Below are 14,954 nucleotides of genomic sequence, written 5' to 3' on the forward strand. Positions count from 1 at the left end.
ACTGATTAACATACAATCAAGGCTGGAGTAGGTGTCTTAACACACGCTCTCTGAAGGTGCCTGACCCCTGCACCCCCGTGCACATCACCTGCATGCCTGTTAGAGCACTTATCACACCGTAGGGGAGTCTTCAGTTTGCAGTTCTGTGACTGTCTACCAGGTCTGGCGCATCCTGGGTGGTAGTAAGTGTTCACTGGAGGGATGAATGGATGGCAGAAAATAGTAGTTACATAAGATTAAAAAAGGTGAAGTGTAGTTGCCAAAATTGTAAACAACCTATATGCCTTAGGGGAGTAGATTATAGTATATTCATGCTGTGGAATCTCATGCAGTGGTTGAAGTAAAACATCTGCACATGGATAAATCTTGAAAACACCAAGCTGAGGAGAAAGAGCTAGTTAAAGAATATGTGCAACATGTCTCTTATGTAAATTTGAAAAAGATGTAACAAGAGTTATATAAACAAGTTATATATAACAAGAGTTATATAAAAAGATATAACTACTGTTCATGGATACATATATACAAAGTAGAAATATAAGACATGGACAGGAAGACTCTTGTCTTCAAAAGAGAGGTACCCGTTTCCAAAGAGTGGTAACTGATGGAGGGAGAGGAAAGGATCTGAAGCAAATATAACAAAATGTAAAGTATTAACATTTTAAAAATTTAAGTGATTAGAATGTTCGAAATATTTCATAAGTAAAAGAAAAACAATTTAAAAATCATCTTAATGCATGTTCAGAAGGCATTTGATACAATTCTACACCAGTTTTATTAGACGCTAATTCCTAATAAAAAAACATTTTAAAAATTGGTAATAGAGAATATTTTATTTAAATCAGGGATTGGGAAACTTTTCTGTAAAGGACCAGGAAGTAAATGTTTTAAACGTTGTGGACCATACTGTGTCTGTTTATTTAACTGCTGTTTTAGTGCGAAAGCCACCGTGGCAATTTGTAAACGAATGAGCGTGGCTGTGTTCCAGCAAAATTTTATTTATGGACAATGAAATTTGAATTTCATAACTTTTCATGTATCATGAAATACTATTTTGATTTGATTTTTTTTCAAGGACTCAAAAATGTAAAAACCATTCTTAGCCCCTGGGCCATAAAACAAGCAGCAGAGGATGGGATTTAGCCTGAGGTCTGTCGTTTGCTGACCCTGGTTTAAATGGTAAAACTTCATTTTCCCCACTTTAACAGCTACGTTAAATTTAATGGTAAAACACAGGAAGCATGCTCATTACCATTATAACAAAATACCAACTTTCACCATTATAATTTCATATTCTTTTTAGAAATCCTATTGTCATAAGAGAAAAAAACAAAAGATATAATAAGATAAAGTCTCAATAATTAAGAGGGATACAAGAATAGATTTTTTTTTTTTAGATTTTATTTATTTAGGGCCGGCCCCGTGGCTTAGCGGTTGAGTGCGCGCGCTCCGCTGCTGGCGGCCCGGGTTCGGATCCCGGGCGCGCACGGACGCACCGCTTCTCCGGCCATGCTGGGGCCGCGTCCCACAGACAGCAACTAGAAGGCTGTGCAGCTATGACATGCAACTATCTACTGGGGATTTGGGGGGAAAAAATCTTTATAATTTTATTTGTTTATTTATTTTTCTCCCAAAGCCCCAGTAGATAGTTGCATGTCATAGCTGCACATCCTTCTAGTTGCTGTCTGTGGGACGCGGCCCCAGCATGGCCGGAGAAGCCGCGTCTGCGGCGCGCCGGGATCAACCTGGCCGCCAGCAGCGGAGCGCGCGCACTCAACCGCTAAGCCACGGGGCCGGCCCAAGAAGGATAGATTATTGACCATTGGTCAGCTGTTGACCCTTGGTTTCTTTATCTTTAAATGAGAACCTATGATTTTTTACTTACTTTCAATTTATATATGTTCTTTTTTCAGTTGTGAAATTTCTTGCTTTGGACTAGATAATTTCTAAAATCTCTTCTACCTCCAAAAAATGGTTTTGTGATCTTTATTTGTAATGAATCTTTTCTTCTTAGGTGATCAAAGGCTAAATAGTGCAAGTTAGAATTTCTTTTAATTTGAAAACTAGGAAATATATATTTGATTGTATACTACTATTATAGGTACCATCTGATTAAGGAGTTTTTTTAGAGGGGGTGCTTATAGATGTAATAATTTAGTTGCCCACAGAATAGGATCGCTCAGTAGTTCTGTTTTTGCAGGTTACTAATTAAGACTTGCCCACCATGGAATCCACAAAGAAGTACTGAGGTTATTCTTCAGTTATTTTAAAAATTATTTATAAAGCCAGTTCAGCATTCAATTTATATTTTGGCACATAGGTAACTATTTAAGATGGTGGTCTCCTCTTCAGTACATGCTTCTGATTATTACCAGGCTAAGGCAAGTATGTTTTCTTTGCCTACTCTAACTGAATGAGAAAAATTCAGAATGAAATGAATAATCCTGAATATTTATCACTATCAATGAAAGACAGTTTTTTGCCCTTCTGAGTAGAGTTAGACTGCACATTAAAATGACTTGCTTAATTTCAGTAATTTACCAATCACATTTGTAATTTTTGTGAAGATATTATCACTTAATTCTCGATGTAAGGTTAAAGAATTTAGTATGATTTGGGGGTAACCCATGGGGGCACTAGCAAGAGATTCCTCCTTCACCACAAAAGAACCTGAAAGCTTAGGTCAGCCTCGTGGAGTTGAGTGCACTGTGGATGAGAGCCGAGGTGTACAGAGTGGTCTGAAGGAGGCTGGCTTCCTGTCGCAGGTTGTCCTTGCTCTGATTCCATACCTACTTTGTGATGTTCTAACTCAGTTGCTATGAAGTTTGCCTCCAGGAAGAGAATGCACTGGTCAAGCCCACTCAAGTCTCTTGTCCCTTGAGAGTTATGTCTCTCACTATAGATATTAGTAGATTAGTATCCTTGTTCATAGCCTCCACCTCTTTTAAATGAATTAGAATGAATCCATCTTCCCAAGTCAACTGTGGGACCCCCATATGACAGACTTTAGGCCGAAGCCTGGGCAGTTTTGATTCAAATTTACTGCATAATCTTGGGTGTGGAGTCTCTTGAGTCTCTTGATATAGGGAAGTAACTTCCCTATATCACTTGAAGTCACTTCCTCCATTTTCAACTTTGATTCTAGGAAACTGCTTTTGGAAAAATATATACATTTTAAAAATATTTTTAGGATTTCATATGAATCACTAAATATAAAGTATCTGGTGCAAATATGAAAGTGTTTAAAGAGCTGATAGCTTTTGCAGCAGGAAATCTTGAAAGTTTAAGTGCTGGTTTTTAACAGATTTAACCACAATTTCATGTTATACGCATAGATGTAACATATACACACTTTCCTCCACACATATACATAATGAATGTCATTTGGCACTCATTTTCCTAACGGTTTGCTCTGGCAAATAAAAAAAAAACAGGAGGCAGTCTCAGTGTTGATAGTAATGGTGAGTCGCCAGGAAGCGCTGCTTTCACGGTTCTCCCATATGCTGTCCGGGAGGCTGCAGAATCCCTCTTAGGGTGCAGAGAGCTTGCGTGTTTCTCAGAATTCACTGTCTGTGACTGCTTTGAAGCTGTGCATCTTCATCTTCTTCATGAAAATCTTCATCTCTGTTTTAAACCTCATTCTTGGGTGGTCTCTGTCTTCCTGGATACAGTACCTGTGACATCTTGGATCGTCTAGTATCCAGGTTTCCCTCACTTCCCCTCTTGGAGAAGCAATTCTTTTCAAGTTGACTGGTCTTATCCTCTGCCAATTTTCTTGACTTTTATGTCGAGAATCAGCAGTGTAACCATGTATCCTCACATTGTTTTTATTTTAATAGTCAACATTAATTACTGTCCACTTCTCACAAAAATGACTAGTATAGCTACAGAAAAGTACATTTACATCATATATACATTAAAATAACTTTTGATTGTATTTGATAATTAAAAAACAATTAGTCTTCATTCTGAACAACTTTCTCTGAGTATGGAAGAAATTTACTGATTCTTTTTAACAGACTTAATTCAATATCTGAACGTTGTTTTTTTCTTATAGGGCTCGTGCAATCCGCTTCAGACAGGACAATAATGAAGCAGTTGGAGGATTCTTCTCTCAGATTGGGCAGCTATATATGGTGCATCATCTTTGGGGTATGTATTTTTTTCCTTCAGCTTTGTGTTACTGGGATTTCAGAGTTCATTACTAAATAAGTTGTACGAGTCAGTAAAGCATGTCTGAAGTCATTAACCTTGAACACTGTAGCAAATCCAGACTTCACATGTGGAAGGTAAGAGCTGGGCTGTCGACAGATTCATGGCACATTAGGAAGCTGATGGTGCGAGTGGGGATAATGGTGAAAGGAATAAGAGAGGTGAGGTGAGCAACCAAGGGAGAGGGAAGATGATAAAGCTACAGAGTGCCTTTCACAGATTGGTCCCAACCTCCCTTTCTAGTCACTTCCCGTTGCTCCCTCAGAGAAAATCCTGCATTTTACCCAGAGAGGCAGCTCCCCGCACACGCACTCACTGCCTGCCTTGGGTCTGGTTCCCTCGTCCCAGAGGCCCTTCTCTCACCTTTTGCATCCCACCCACTTTGGTTTGGCACCATCTTTGGTGTCTTTCAGGGCCTAACTTAGATGTTCCCCCTCCCCTCAAGAGAACGTCACTCTCCTGAGCCCCCCAGAGCCCAGTGTTGTGCGGATTGTCACAGTTGTGGCTTTTGTGTCTGTCTCCCTGCTGGAACAGGAACTGGGTCTCAGTAGTAGCTTGGTACATTCTGGGCACATTTGTAAATGGTTATTCAAGTTAAAAAATGAAAAGCATAACTCGTTTCCAGACCACATCAGTTAACTGAGGTATTGATTTGACCTGTTTGGTCCCACCAGGTGCTGCACCGTCTGCTTGCTGTGTTAGCACGGCACGCTTACAGAGATAGGGCGATGAGTCTAAGGAGGGATAAAGCAAACACGGATGACGTGCCACCAGGTAGCATGTGATCAGTAACATGGGGAGATATGTTCAGGGTACTCCTAACACTTAAAAGGGATATAAAGTTAACGTGTATTGGGGGGAAATCAGTAAAAGGTGGAGTATGAGCTAGACTTCAGGATCTAGATGGGATTGACAGGTAAAGGTGGGAAGGAAGGGCTGGAACAGTGATGGAGACACGAGAAATTATAAAAAGTGCTCAGAAAACTACAGATAGTGCAGACTGGCTAAATGGTAGCTTATCTGCCAGGGACCTAAGTCTGAATGGGTAAGTTGAGGCAAGAAAAGTAGTTTTTACAATTGTTCTCTTGGAACCCTCCCCACAAACCTTCGGGGTCTGGGGAGGTGACCCCCACCGATCACTGCTTCAGCAAGGTGCTCATCTCAGCTGCACACGCTGGGCTTCCCTGGCATTTGAGAGATTGAAAACGCTGCACCAGATGATAGATGCCACAAATAGCCCTCAGCTTCCCGGAATGTCAGGGGCAGCATTGTCCTAGAGAACTTAGTTTTCTAGCTGGCTGAGATTTGACCACATAAGTAGCAGAGTTTTCAAATGTAGTAGATTTGGAAACAAATCTTTAAAAAATGTGTTCTGTGTCCTTGCCTTTTGAGATTATACTAAATGTAATTTAACCTTTATGGGTTTGAGGTAGGGGTGAAGTAGATTCTGTTATTTTTTAAATAGTGTATATGGTTTCTCCGGGGGTACAAACTGAAAGTCAGACTCTCCCCTTCCCTCCCCTTCCTCTCAGCCTGGAGAGGCCTCTAAGGGTGTCTCCTGCACTCCTTCCCAGACATCCTCTGTACATGAGTGAGCATGGGGACTGGACGGGGCAGGGTTACCATGTGCTTTGGCTCACAGGCAGAGGTCAAGCCATGCATACGCTCCATTCACATCAGAGCCTACAGCGTGTCTGGATAGGGACTCCTAGGTTTAGGAGCCTGGAATTACAGGCAGGCAGGCACCAGGGGTGTGAGTGGCAGAGCTCTGATAGAGGCTGTGGGGAGCATAGGACAGAGCCCTTAACTCTGCTCTGTGGGAGGACTCGAGGCTTCACAGAGCTACAGCAGGATGAGAAGAGTCCTGTGAGATCCTGCTCCATGCAGAGACGCAGAAGCCGGGAACAACCTGGTGCTTTGGCATCTGAGAGTGGCCAGATTGCAGCGCATGTCTTTTAGGCAGTGCCCTTCTCCACCTTCCTTTGTTGTCCCCAGTCAGTGTCCCACATGTCCACTGCCCACTTCCTACTTTATGGGGAAAAGTATTAAGATATGCAGAGATGAATTCTCAGCTGCCTGCCCCCAAAACTTACCCTCACTTTTCCCTATTTTTTAGAGAAAGAGAGCCAACATTTATCAAGCCCCTCCAGTGTATTGGTTGTTTTCCTCATCGTTCCCTTTAATCCTTACAGCCACATGCCACAAATGAGATGCCTGTGACTCATAGATGGTAAATCAACCACCCAGAGCCCACAGCTATTCAGTAACTTAGCCAGGCTCAGACCTCGGCACGTCTGGCCTCAAAGCAGGTCTTTCCACAACACGGCACCCCTTCCTTTCACCCTTGTGCTTGATACCATCCCTCCCCCACCCTCCTCAAGGCCCTGCTCCATCCGCTTGCTCCACCACCCCCCCGTGTGGGCTCCTTCCCTCAGTATATGAACATGCTCAAGTGCCTCCCGTCTTTAAAAGCCTCCCCAAACTCAAATGTCCATTGATGGATGAACAGATAAACAAAATGTGGTATATGCATATAATGGAACATTATTCAGCTATAAAAAGGAATGAAATTCCAATGCACGCTACAACATGGATGAACCTTGAAAACATTATACTAAGTGAAATAAGCCAGACACAAAAGGACAAATATTGTATGATTCCACTTATATGAGGCGCCTAGAATAGGCAAATTTGTAGAGACATAATGTAGAATAGAAGTTACCAGGGGCTGGCAGACAGGGACAATGGGGAGTTTTTGTTCAGTGGATACAGAGTTTTAATTTGGGATGATGAAAGAGTTTTAGAGTTGGATAGTATCGATGGTGGCACAGTGTGAATGTACTTAATGTCACTGAATTTAATACCTTTAAAAATGGTTAAAATAGGGGCCGGCCCGGTGGCACAAGTGGTTAAGTGCGCGCACTCCGCTGCGGCGGCCCGGGGTTCGCCAGTTCGGATCCCAGGCGTGCACCGATGCACCACTTGGCAAGCCATGCTGTGGCAGCGTCCCATATAAAGTGGAGGAAGATGGGTGTGGATGTTAGCCCAGGGCCAGTCTTCCTTAGCAAAAAACAAATGAAGAGGATTGGCAGATGTTAGTGCAGGGCTGATCTTCCTCACACACACAAAAAAAGGTTAAAATAGTAAATTTTGTTATATTTTACAATAAAAAATTTTTAATTAAGAAAATTAAAAAAAGAATGCAGGCCTCTCCAACCTGTGTCCCTACAAGGGGACATCACACAGGGCACTAGTCATGCACCTGACCTCTGTGAGAATGCTGCTGCTTGTCACATGAAGGTTAGCTGTTTTCCTCCCAGCGTGAGAGGTAAAAGTTTTCTTTTCCTTCTGTTTTTCAGCATTTTCAAAATTTTGTGTTATAAATTTATTCTCCATTACTAGTAGAGGGAAATTTTGTCTTTAGATGGTTAAATTGCTAAGCCTACAAGGTAGGTCTTCTCATGGGAAGAAGGAAGTCCCTTGGGGAAAAGGCATGTGTCCCAAAACAAACTAGAACTGAGGGAGCCCTGGGTGATCTTTCAGTCTTGACCAACCAGTACCAACACCATGTCGAGATGCCTAGGAGGCGTTTCCCTGGTAAGTAGTTGGAAGGATCTTGCCCAGGTTGGGAATCAGAAACCAAGGCACCCAGATGAGATGCCTGTGAATTGTACCACATGACACCAAGGACTCTGATGCCTTATGCTCTTTCCTCCACGTGGAGCATCTTTCTATTCTGTTTCCCTGTGTTGATGACATCCTTTTCAACCTTCAAGATCCACCTAATCAAATCACACCTTCCAGGCAGCTCTCCCTGGTGTCCTCGCTGTTCTCCTTGTGGGCTCTGTCCTGGAGGATACCACAGTACTCAGCAGGGGTTGACCTTGCCTTTACTTGTCTTTTTGTTCTTCACTGCATTGAACACAGTCTCTCACCCAGTTTGTTGTAGTGCTTTATAAATGTTGAGCAAAGTTGAATCTAATATTGCTTGTCTATAGTCTGACAATTTCTGGTTGTGAATGTAACATATTATTGAAGACATTCACTTGGTTTGTAAAGGTATGTTTTGGAACCACTAGACTGAAACTTAAGAGCAGATTGTTCTGCTTCTCCCACAAGGCGTAACATAATTTTGCTCAGAATAACCAGCTCACAGTTACCCCAGCTTAGTACTAAATTCCCAAAGTAGTCTTTTTGAGAAAACTAGACAAGCAGCTGAATCAATACTTAATGGATATGTTAGTGGAATATAGGGCGTTATGTTTGGTTTAAGTCTTGCTTCTTCTCTGTGGTTATTTTTAAGCTTATAAGGATCTTCAGATCAGGGAAGATACACGAAATGCAGCATGGCATAAACATGGCTGGGAAGAATTGGTGTATTATACAGGTAATATTTTAACAGGCATAAAATGTTTCATTCTTCTTGTCTTATTGTTTTATGTTCTTTCACCCTGAAGCTAATATGTATTTTAAAAAAATAGTATGTTGCTCTGAGATGGTGAATTTTAAGGTTGGGGGGATGATGAAATAGTCAAATTTTTCTTTAATAGTTACAGACTTTTTCTCAATAAAGAATATTCATTTTTTCAACTATATATGTTGCCTGGTACAGTTTTCAGACTCCTGTACGTTGTAAATTTTACATCTTTACCTTTTTTTGTACACTTCTATATTCTCTGAAAATTTATTACACGAATAAAGTTTTTTCTAAGCTTTCCCTTTCTCATCAAAATTGTCCATCCCCCAAAACACTACAGTTTAATACAGCAAATAAAAATAATTTTGAAAATTAATTTGATATTTAAACTTTCCATATATATGCGTGTATGCATGTGTACATATGTGTATACCCGTACATGCATGTATACCCAGATACATGTACACTATGAAGCCCTGGTTGCTTGACTTTTATAAGAAAATGAGAAATCGGGCTGAAGACAGCCTGTTGATACTGATAACATGTAATAAGTACCAACCATGTTGCATGTCAAGTACATTTAAGCCCATATACTACCCAGAAAATCCAAGAGTAATTCGTTCTAGAAAATAAGTATTGTCTTGTCTTTTAGTTCCAAAAACATAATTGCATGTGACTTTGCTGCTTATTTTTACACTTTTGTGAGTTCCCAGAGGTGTGTTTTACTCAGCAGTGACAGTGTTACAAGTACACTGTATATATTCCTTTATACAGGATACAGTCAAATGCAGTATTACCTGATTTTTATATAAATTTATTTTCAAAGACCCTTTTGAGAAAGCACCATTTTTCTCACAATATGGGCTTTCCTAATTTCCTGCAAATGAAAGACATGTCCAGACAGAATCTATTTTAATTTTAATAACATCTTATAGGAATTTGGCTGATCTATCATTAGCTTGTGTATTTTTGCCCCTGAGGTCAGTCCTATGTTTTCCAGTATTCTATTCTTTTTGTGTGTGTGTGTGTGAGGAAGATCGGCCCTGAGCTAACATCTGCCAATCCTCCTCTTTTTGCTGAGGAAGACCGGCCCTGAGCTAACACCCATGCTCATCTTCCTCCACTTTATATGGGACGCTGCCACAGCATGGCTTGACAAGCGGTGTGTCAGTTTGCACCCAGTATCCGAACCGGTGAGCTCCGGGCCGCCGCAGCGGAGCGTGCGCACTTAATCACTGCGCCACCGGGCCGGCCCCTCCAGCATTCTATTCTGACTTCAAGCAGCACATTCTCAGCAACCTATTTGTTAATGTGTAGTTACCATAACTACACATCTGTTTAGAAAAGAACAAGCACAGTAATCTTGATCCTTGTTTTCAGTCCCACTTATTCAAGAAATGGAATCCAGAATCATGATCCCACTGAAGACCTCGCCCCTCCAATAAAGCTACGGAATTTAGATGTGCCTACATAAATTTATTGACAGGTATTTGTCATAAATTAATTTTAATTGTATATCAAGTGAAAAAGAAACACTGAAGTGTAAACTGCTGTATATAGCTTATGAGAGACCTCTTTTCTTTAAAATTTACATAATCACAGGAAAGGAAACTTACAGTTTGATTATAACAGTGCTCTGTAGTCCTCTTTGAAACACCCCTGTGTTTGTTGAATATACTTTGTAATACTGAACCACCCCTCCCCACTCTTCAGGAAAAGAGGGCCCAAATTAAAATTTGAATCATCTCCAAATAAGAATCTAACCATGAAGAAAAAGTTAGCCATTTCTTTATAAAGCAAATCTGTTTTATAATTACAGATTTTTAGACAAATTTCTTGTATCAGGAAGAACTACAAATTTTGTCATGTTTCTCTAGCAGTTTTTCTTAGTCTCAGACTAGGAACAAATTATGAATGTACCCAATACCTGAAAATGTTTTAATTCACTCTCATTTTTGATCAGTTGGCATAGTAAACAATATGTCATTACTAAGCTGGTAGCAGTTGCCAAGGTACATTTACTCAGTAATTCAGTCTTAACATAGTGTATTATAATGTCTCCATATAAAGGAAAAAATGGCTTGAACCTGTGTATCATATGTGATTTTGAAATGAACACCTCGAATAGCACTAATTTTTATTTGTAATATTTTTCTATAACAAAATGAGTAGCACTAGGAGAAGAGGTTTTATTTTGTAAACAATCATTTGTGACCTCAGACATTCTCTAGTTAATATTTTAATAAGCTCACAGCAGATTCTTCCAAGATCATGTATGAGGGGTGGTGCATGTTGAGATTTAAATTGGCATAAAGCTGCATACTTTGTCTAGCTCTGGTTGATTTAGTTTTTTCATATAGTGTTCCAATTTTGTGACTGTAATCATGTGAAAGTCCTGTTAAAATGAAAAATTATGTCTGACCCCCAAATTAAATAATTTATGTGTAAAATAAAGCGTGAATAAGTCTCATATCAAATGTCAAACTTTTAACATGTGAATGGTTTTCTCTAAGAACATACAAAAATCAATAAAATCCTCTTAATTTTCACATATTCCATGTTTGCAATCTTTTTTTATGAACTTGTGCTGAGAATGACCCTGTCACTCTTGAAAAATAGCTTGTCCCAGTTCAGTGGGCATCTGTGAGTCTACAGAATAAAATATTAAATAAGCTCATCAGCCTCTCCCTGTGGCCATTTGGTAGGGTGTTACGGTGTTATGGGGAAGGGGTGTTTGTGTTCCAGTGCATAGTGTCATGGTGTTTGGGCTGCCGGGGAGGTTCAATGGGGAGGTTGAATCCAATGACCTTTAAGGTCCCTTCAGCTCTGAATTTCTGCAACTAGCTCTTCTTGTGCCATGGGAAACAGAAGAAGAGAGGGTACAGCAAGCTCTGGCATAGAAAACCTGCATTTTAGCACAGCAGTTCTACTGATTAGATGCTCAGAGCATGTTTGTAGGATGTGAACGAAAGAACTGTTTATATGAAACTGCTTTCTAAACTACTTAAAGAAAAATGGTAGAACAAATATTATTAGTAAAGGTAATCTAGCTGTTCAGAACTGAAAAAAAAATGCTGGGAACAGAGGAAATTGTAGCTTACAAATTGTGTGGACTTATAAATGAAATGAACCCTGCAGAAGTCAGGAATCTTCTGTCATTCACTGGTCTATTAGTCAGAGTTCTCCAGAGAAGCAGAACCAATAAGATATCTAGATACATACAAGAGGATATTTATTGTAAGAATTGGCTCACAGGGTTATGGAAGCTAAGAAGTCCCACAGTCTGCCATTTGCAAGCCGGAGAACCAAGGAAATCAATGGTATAATTCTATCCAAGTCCAAAGGCCTGAGAATCAGGGGAGCCAATGGTGTAACTCCCAGTCCAAAGTCAAAGGCCCAAGAACCAGGAGCTCCAGTGTCTTGAGAGCAGGAGAAGACGGGTGTCCCAGCTCAAGCAGAAAGAGCGGATTCACCCTTCCTTGGACTTGTTGTTCCATTTGGGCCCCCAACAGATTGGATGCTGCCTGCCCACACTGGTGAGGGTGGATCTCTTTCCTCAGTCTATTGAATCAAATGCTAATCTTCCAGAAACACCCTCACAGACACACCCAGAAATGTTTTACCAGCTATCTGACTCAATATCTGAGTTTGAGATGTCTATGCAGATATCCAGGTGCAGCTGTCAGGTAGGCAGTTGGGTATGAGTCTGAAATTCAGAACAGTCTGGCCTGGAGATACACATTTGTGAATTGTCTGCATATAGAATTTAAAGTCATATGAGGAGTGAGTGTTGACAGAGAAGGGGACCAGGGTGAGGAAGAACCAGGAAGGGAGAAACCACCAGGGAAATAGGAAGAAGCTCAAGGAAGTGGGATGTCATGAAAGCCAAGTGAAGAAAGTCCATCAAAGATGAGACCACCTGAGTCAAATGCTGCTGTGAGCTTGGGTTAGATGCGGTCTGAAAACTGATGGTTAATTTAGCAACATGGTGGTCACTTGGTGACTTTTGACAAGAACATTCTATTATTAAGCTAACAAATTATCACTTAATTTTAGCAATTCCTGCCCAATTGGTCAAATCCTCTTATTAAACCCCTGTAGAACAAATGGTATTATTTTGTCTCACTATTAATTTTCATTGGCAATATTCAAAACTTCCAAATTCGTTTTCCATTCATTGAGTGTGAATCTGGTGAATATTACTTATACAAGCGAACTCTTTTTTTAATTATCATTCACGTGATATTACCCCTCCAACTTTGTGTAAGCCCTCTTGGACCCACACTTCGCTCTCCTCCAGACTGGCACGTGATAGAACCTGCTTCTTTTCCCTTATTCTCACAACTGCATGTGAAAGACCCTTTTTTCAGTTCTACATTATACTTTATTTATTAATAAATTTATACTTTCAGTTTCTGGCTGGGACATAGTAGATGTTCAATAATGTGCTTAATGAATCAACAGGAGAGAGGGAGGAAGTAAAAGAAGGAGAGAGAAAGGGAAGGGAGGAAGCGAGAAAGTGGAGACTGTCAGTTCTAATTAGAAAATACATTTTGAAAGCAGGGCAGGTCTTTATTCATACTATTTTTGATGCAAATTCTAAAAATTATTTTGAAATTATTTTGATATGCCTGAATAAGCTTAGTCAAAACTACTCAAAAGGAAGATGATAAACATATAGAAATATGTTCAGAGTTGCAAAATGTGACTAGCAAAGTACTGAACAGTCCTCTATTAACTAATACTAAAATTAGTACTTTTTCCAGAGTTCAGTGACCACTAAAAATGAAACCACTACAATTTTTTGCAAACAGGCCTTCCATCTTAGAGAGTAAAATTTCATCTACTGTATTAATATATGTTAACACTTGTGATCACAAATAAGTATTAGCTTAGGGTGGATTCTCCTGGCCCAGTAAATTGTTAACTCTCTAGTAATGCATAAGATAAAGAATGCTGTGGAAATCACTGGTCTGGGTTCCAGCTCTGAATGTGACCTCGCAGCAGTCGTTAACTTTTATGAATTTGTTTCCCATCTGTTAAAAAGAGGACAGTGATAGCTATACTGCTGACCTCAGGGTTGTGAGAACCACCTTGGAAAATGTGTAAATAAGCAGTGTGACTTGTGGTCAGATCACTCCCCACGTTTTCTGACCATGATCATCAAGATTCTGAGGGTCACAGAGGCAAAAGCCATCATGCTCTTGCCACCACTTACTGAGGCTGACCACTTGAATCTCTGCAGTCTCTTGCTACTCCTGCCCCAGGTCCGGAATGCTGTCCCCTGCTCTTAGGAATGGCAGCCAGGTGGGCCTCCCTAGGTGTCATGGAGCAACACTTCTCTTCAGTAGAAGAAAGAGAGAAGAATCAGAGCAGCAGTCAAACCAGAGAAGGCGGTGGGGATGAGGGCCACAGGGGTGTCCTTTTTTTTTTTTAGGCATATAAAAGTTTTGAGGGACTTCTACTGTTTCAACTTAATACCGTGACAAATTTCAATACTTTATGACCCCAATTCTTAACTTTTTCTGTTTACATAAGCAGTGTTCATAATCAAAATGGAAAAGTGTCACAGGGATAGGAAGCCATATAAACAGTGCCACCATTTTCTGAACCCTGTCCTGTGTAACCAAGTACCTAATTCCTGGGAGCCATTCTGTAGCTGTTTCCAGTGAGTCCAGGATTAGAAAAGCATGAAAGAGGTTAGCGCGGTTCTTGCATCAGTTCAGACTCACTCCTCCAACACAGCAAAGAAGGGATTGTGCATGCTGCTTTTGTGCAGCTTGACGAGAGCTGGGCCGCCTGTGGGCCAGAGGAGGGGTTGTGTCATTGGTATGAAAGGTTCTAGGCGGGTATCACGATTTCTCAGCAGATCAGACTCCTCTGAGCCAAATTCAGTGCACACCTCCTGTTCAGGCCATTGCCTTGTGGATGGCAGGCTCTGACGGCCTGGCGGTTAGAACCAAAGGAGGCCAAAAGCTCCTCAATCCTCCACCTGCCCACTGATGGCTCGCTCCAGTTCACGCACACCGGGTCGTGGCAAAGGCTGAGGCAGCTCGCAGCGCTCTTCACAGACCTGGCACACCTGGTCCTGCCCAGAGCGCGGCACTGCTAGACAGCTGCCTGTATGCGTTCACAATTATGGAACAACGCCTCGCTGTTTGTGGCCTCATTTAAATGTTCCCAAACCTATTTCATTGTCTCTCCTACAGACACTCTGATTTTGAAAGAAATCTGATTCATCTGATTTGATTATTTGGCTAAATAATTATCTGATTATTTGGTTAAAGTATAAATTTTCCAAATAATTTCAATATTAAACCCTTTT

The 14,954-nt window shown here is 40.8% G+C and overlaps 1 protein-coding gene across 2 annotated transcripts in view; it reads left to right on the forward strand.

The window, feature by feature from the left end:
• Positions 1–11,182, forward strand: part of NIPSNAP2 (nipsnap homolog 2) — a 30,641-nt gene extending 19,459 nt beyond the window's left edge. Inside the window, exons 8-10 of one of the 2 annotated variants that reach the window (XM_004439479.2) lie at positions 4,058–4,152; positions 8,516–8,599; positions 10,010–11,182. In XM_004439479.2, the coding sequence (XP_004439536.1) occupies positions 4,058–4,152; positions 8,516–8,599; positions 10,010–10,074 (244 nt within the window). In that variant the 3' untranslated portion in view covers positions 10,075–11,182. The remainder of the gene's footprint in view (positions 1–4,057; positions 4,153–8,515; positions 8,600–10,009) is intronic. The other variant, XM_087417385.1, reaches the window with a different exon arrangement.
• The last annotated feature ends 3,772 nt before the right edge of the window (positions 11,183–14,954 follow it).

Source organism: Ceratotherium simum, chromosome 26, assembly GCF_057802395.1.
Source record: "Ceratotherium simum simum isolate JZ-2026a chromosome 26, ASM5780239v1, whole genome shotgun sequence".
Lineage (NCBI taxonomy): Eukaryota > Metazoa > Chordata > Mammalia > Perissodactyla > Rhinocerotidae > Ceratotherium > Ceratotherium simum.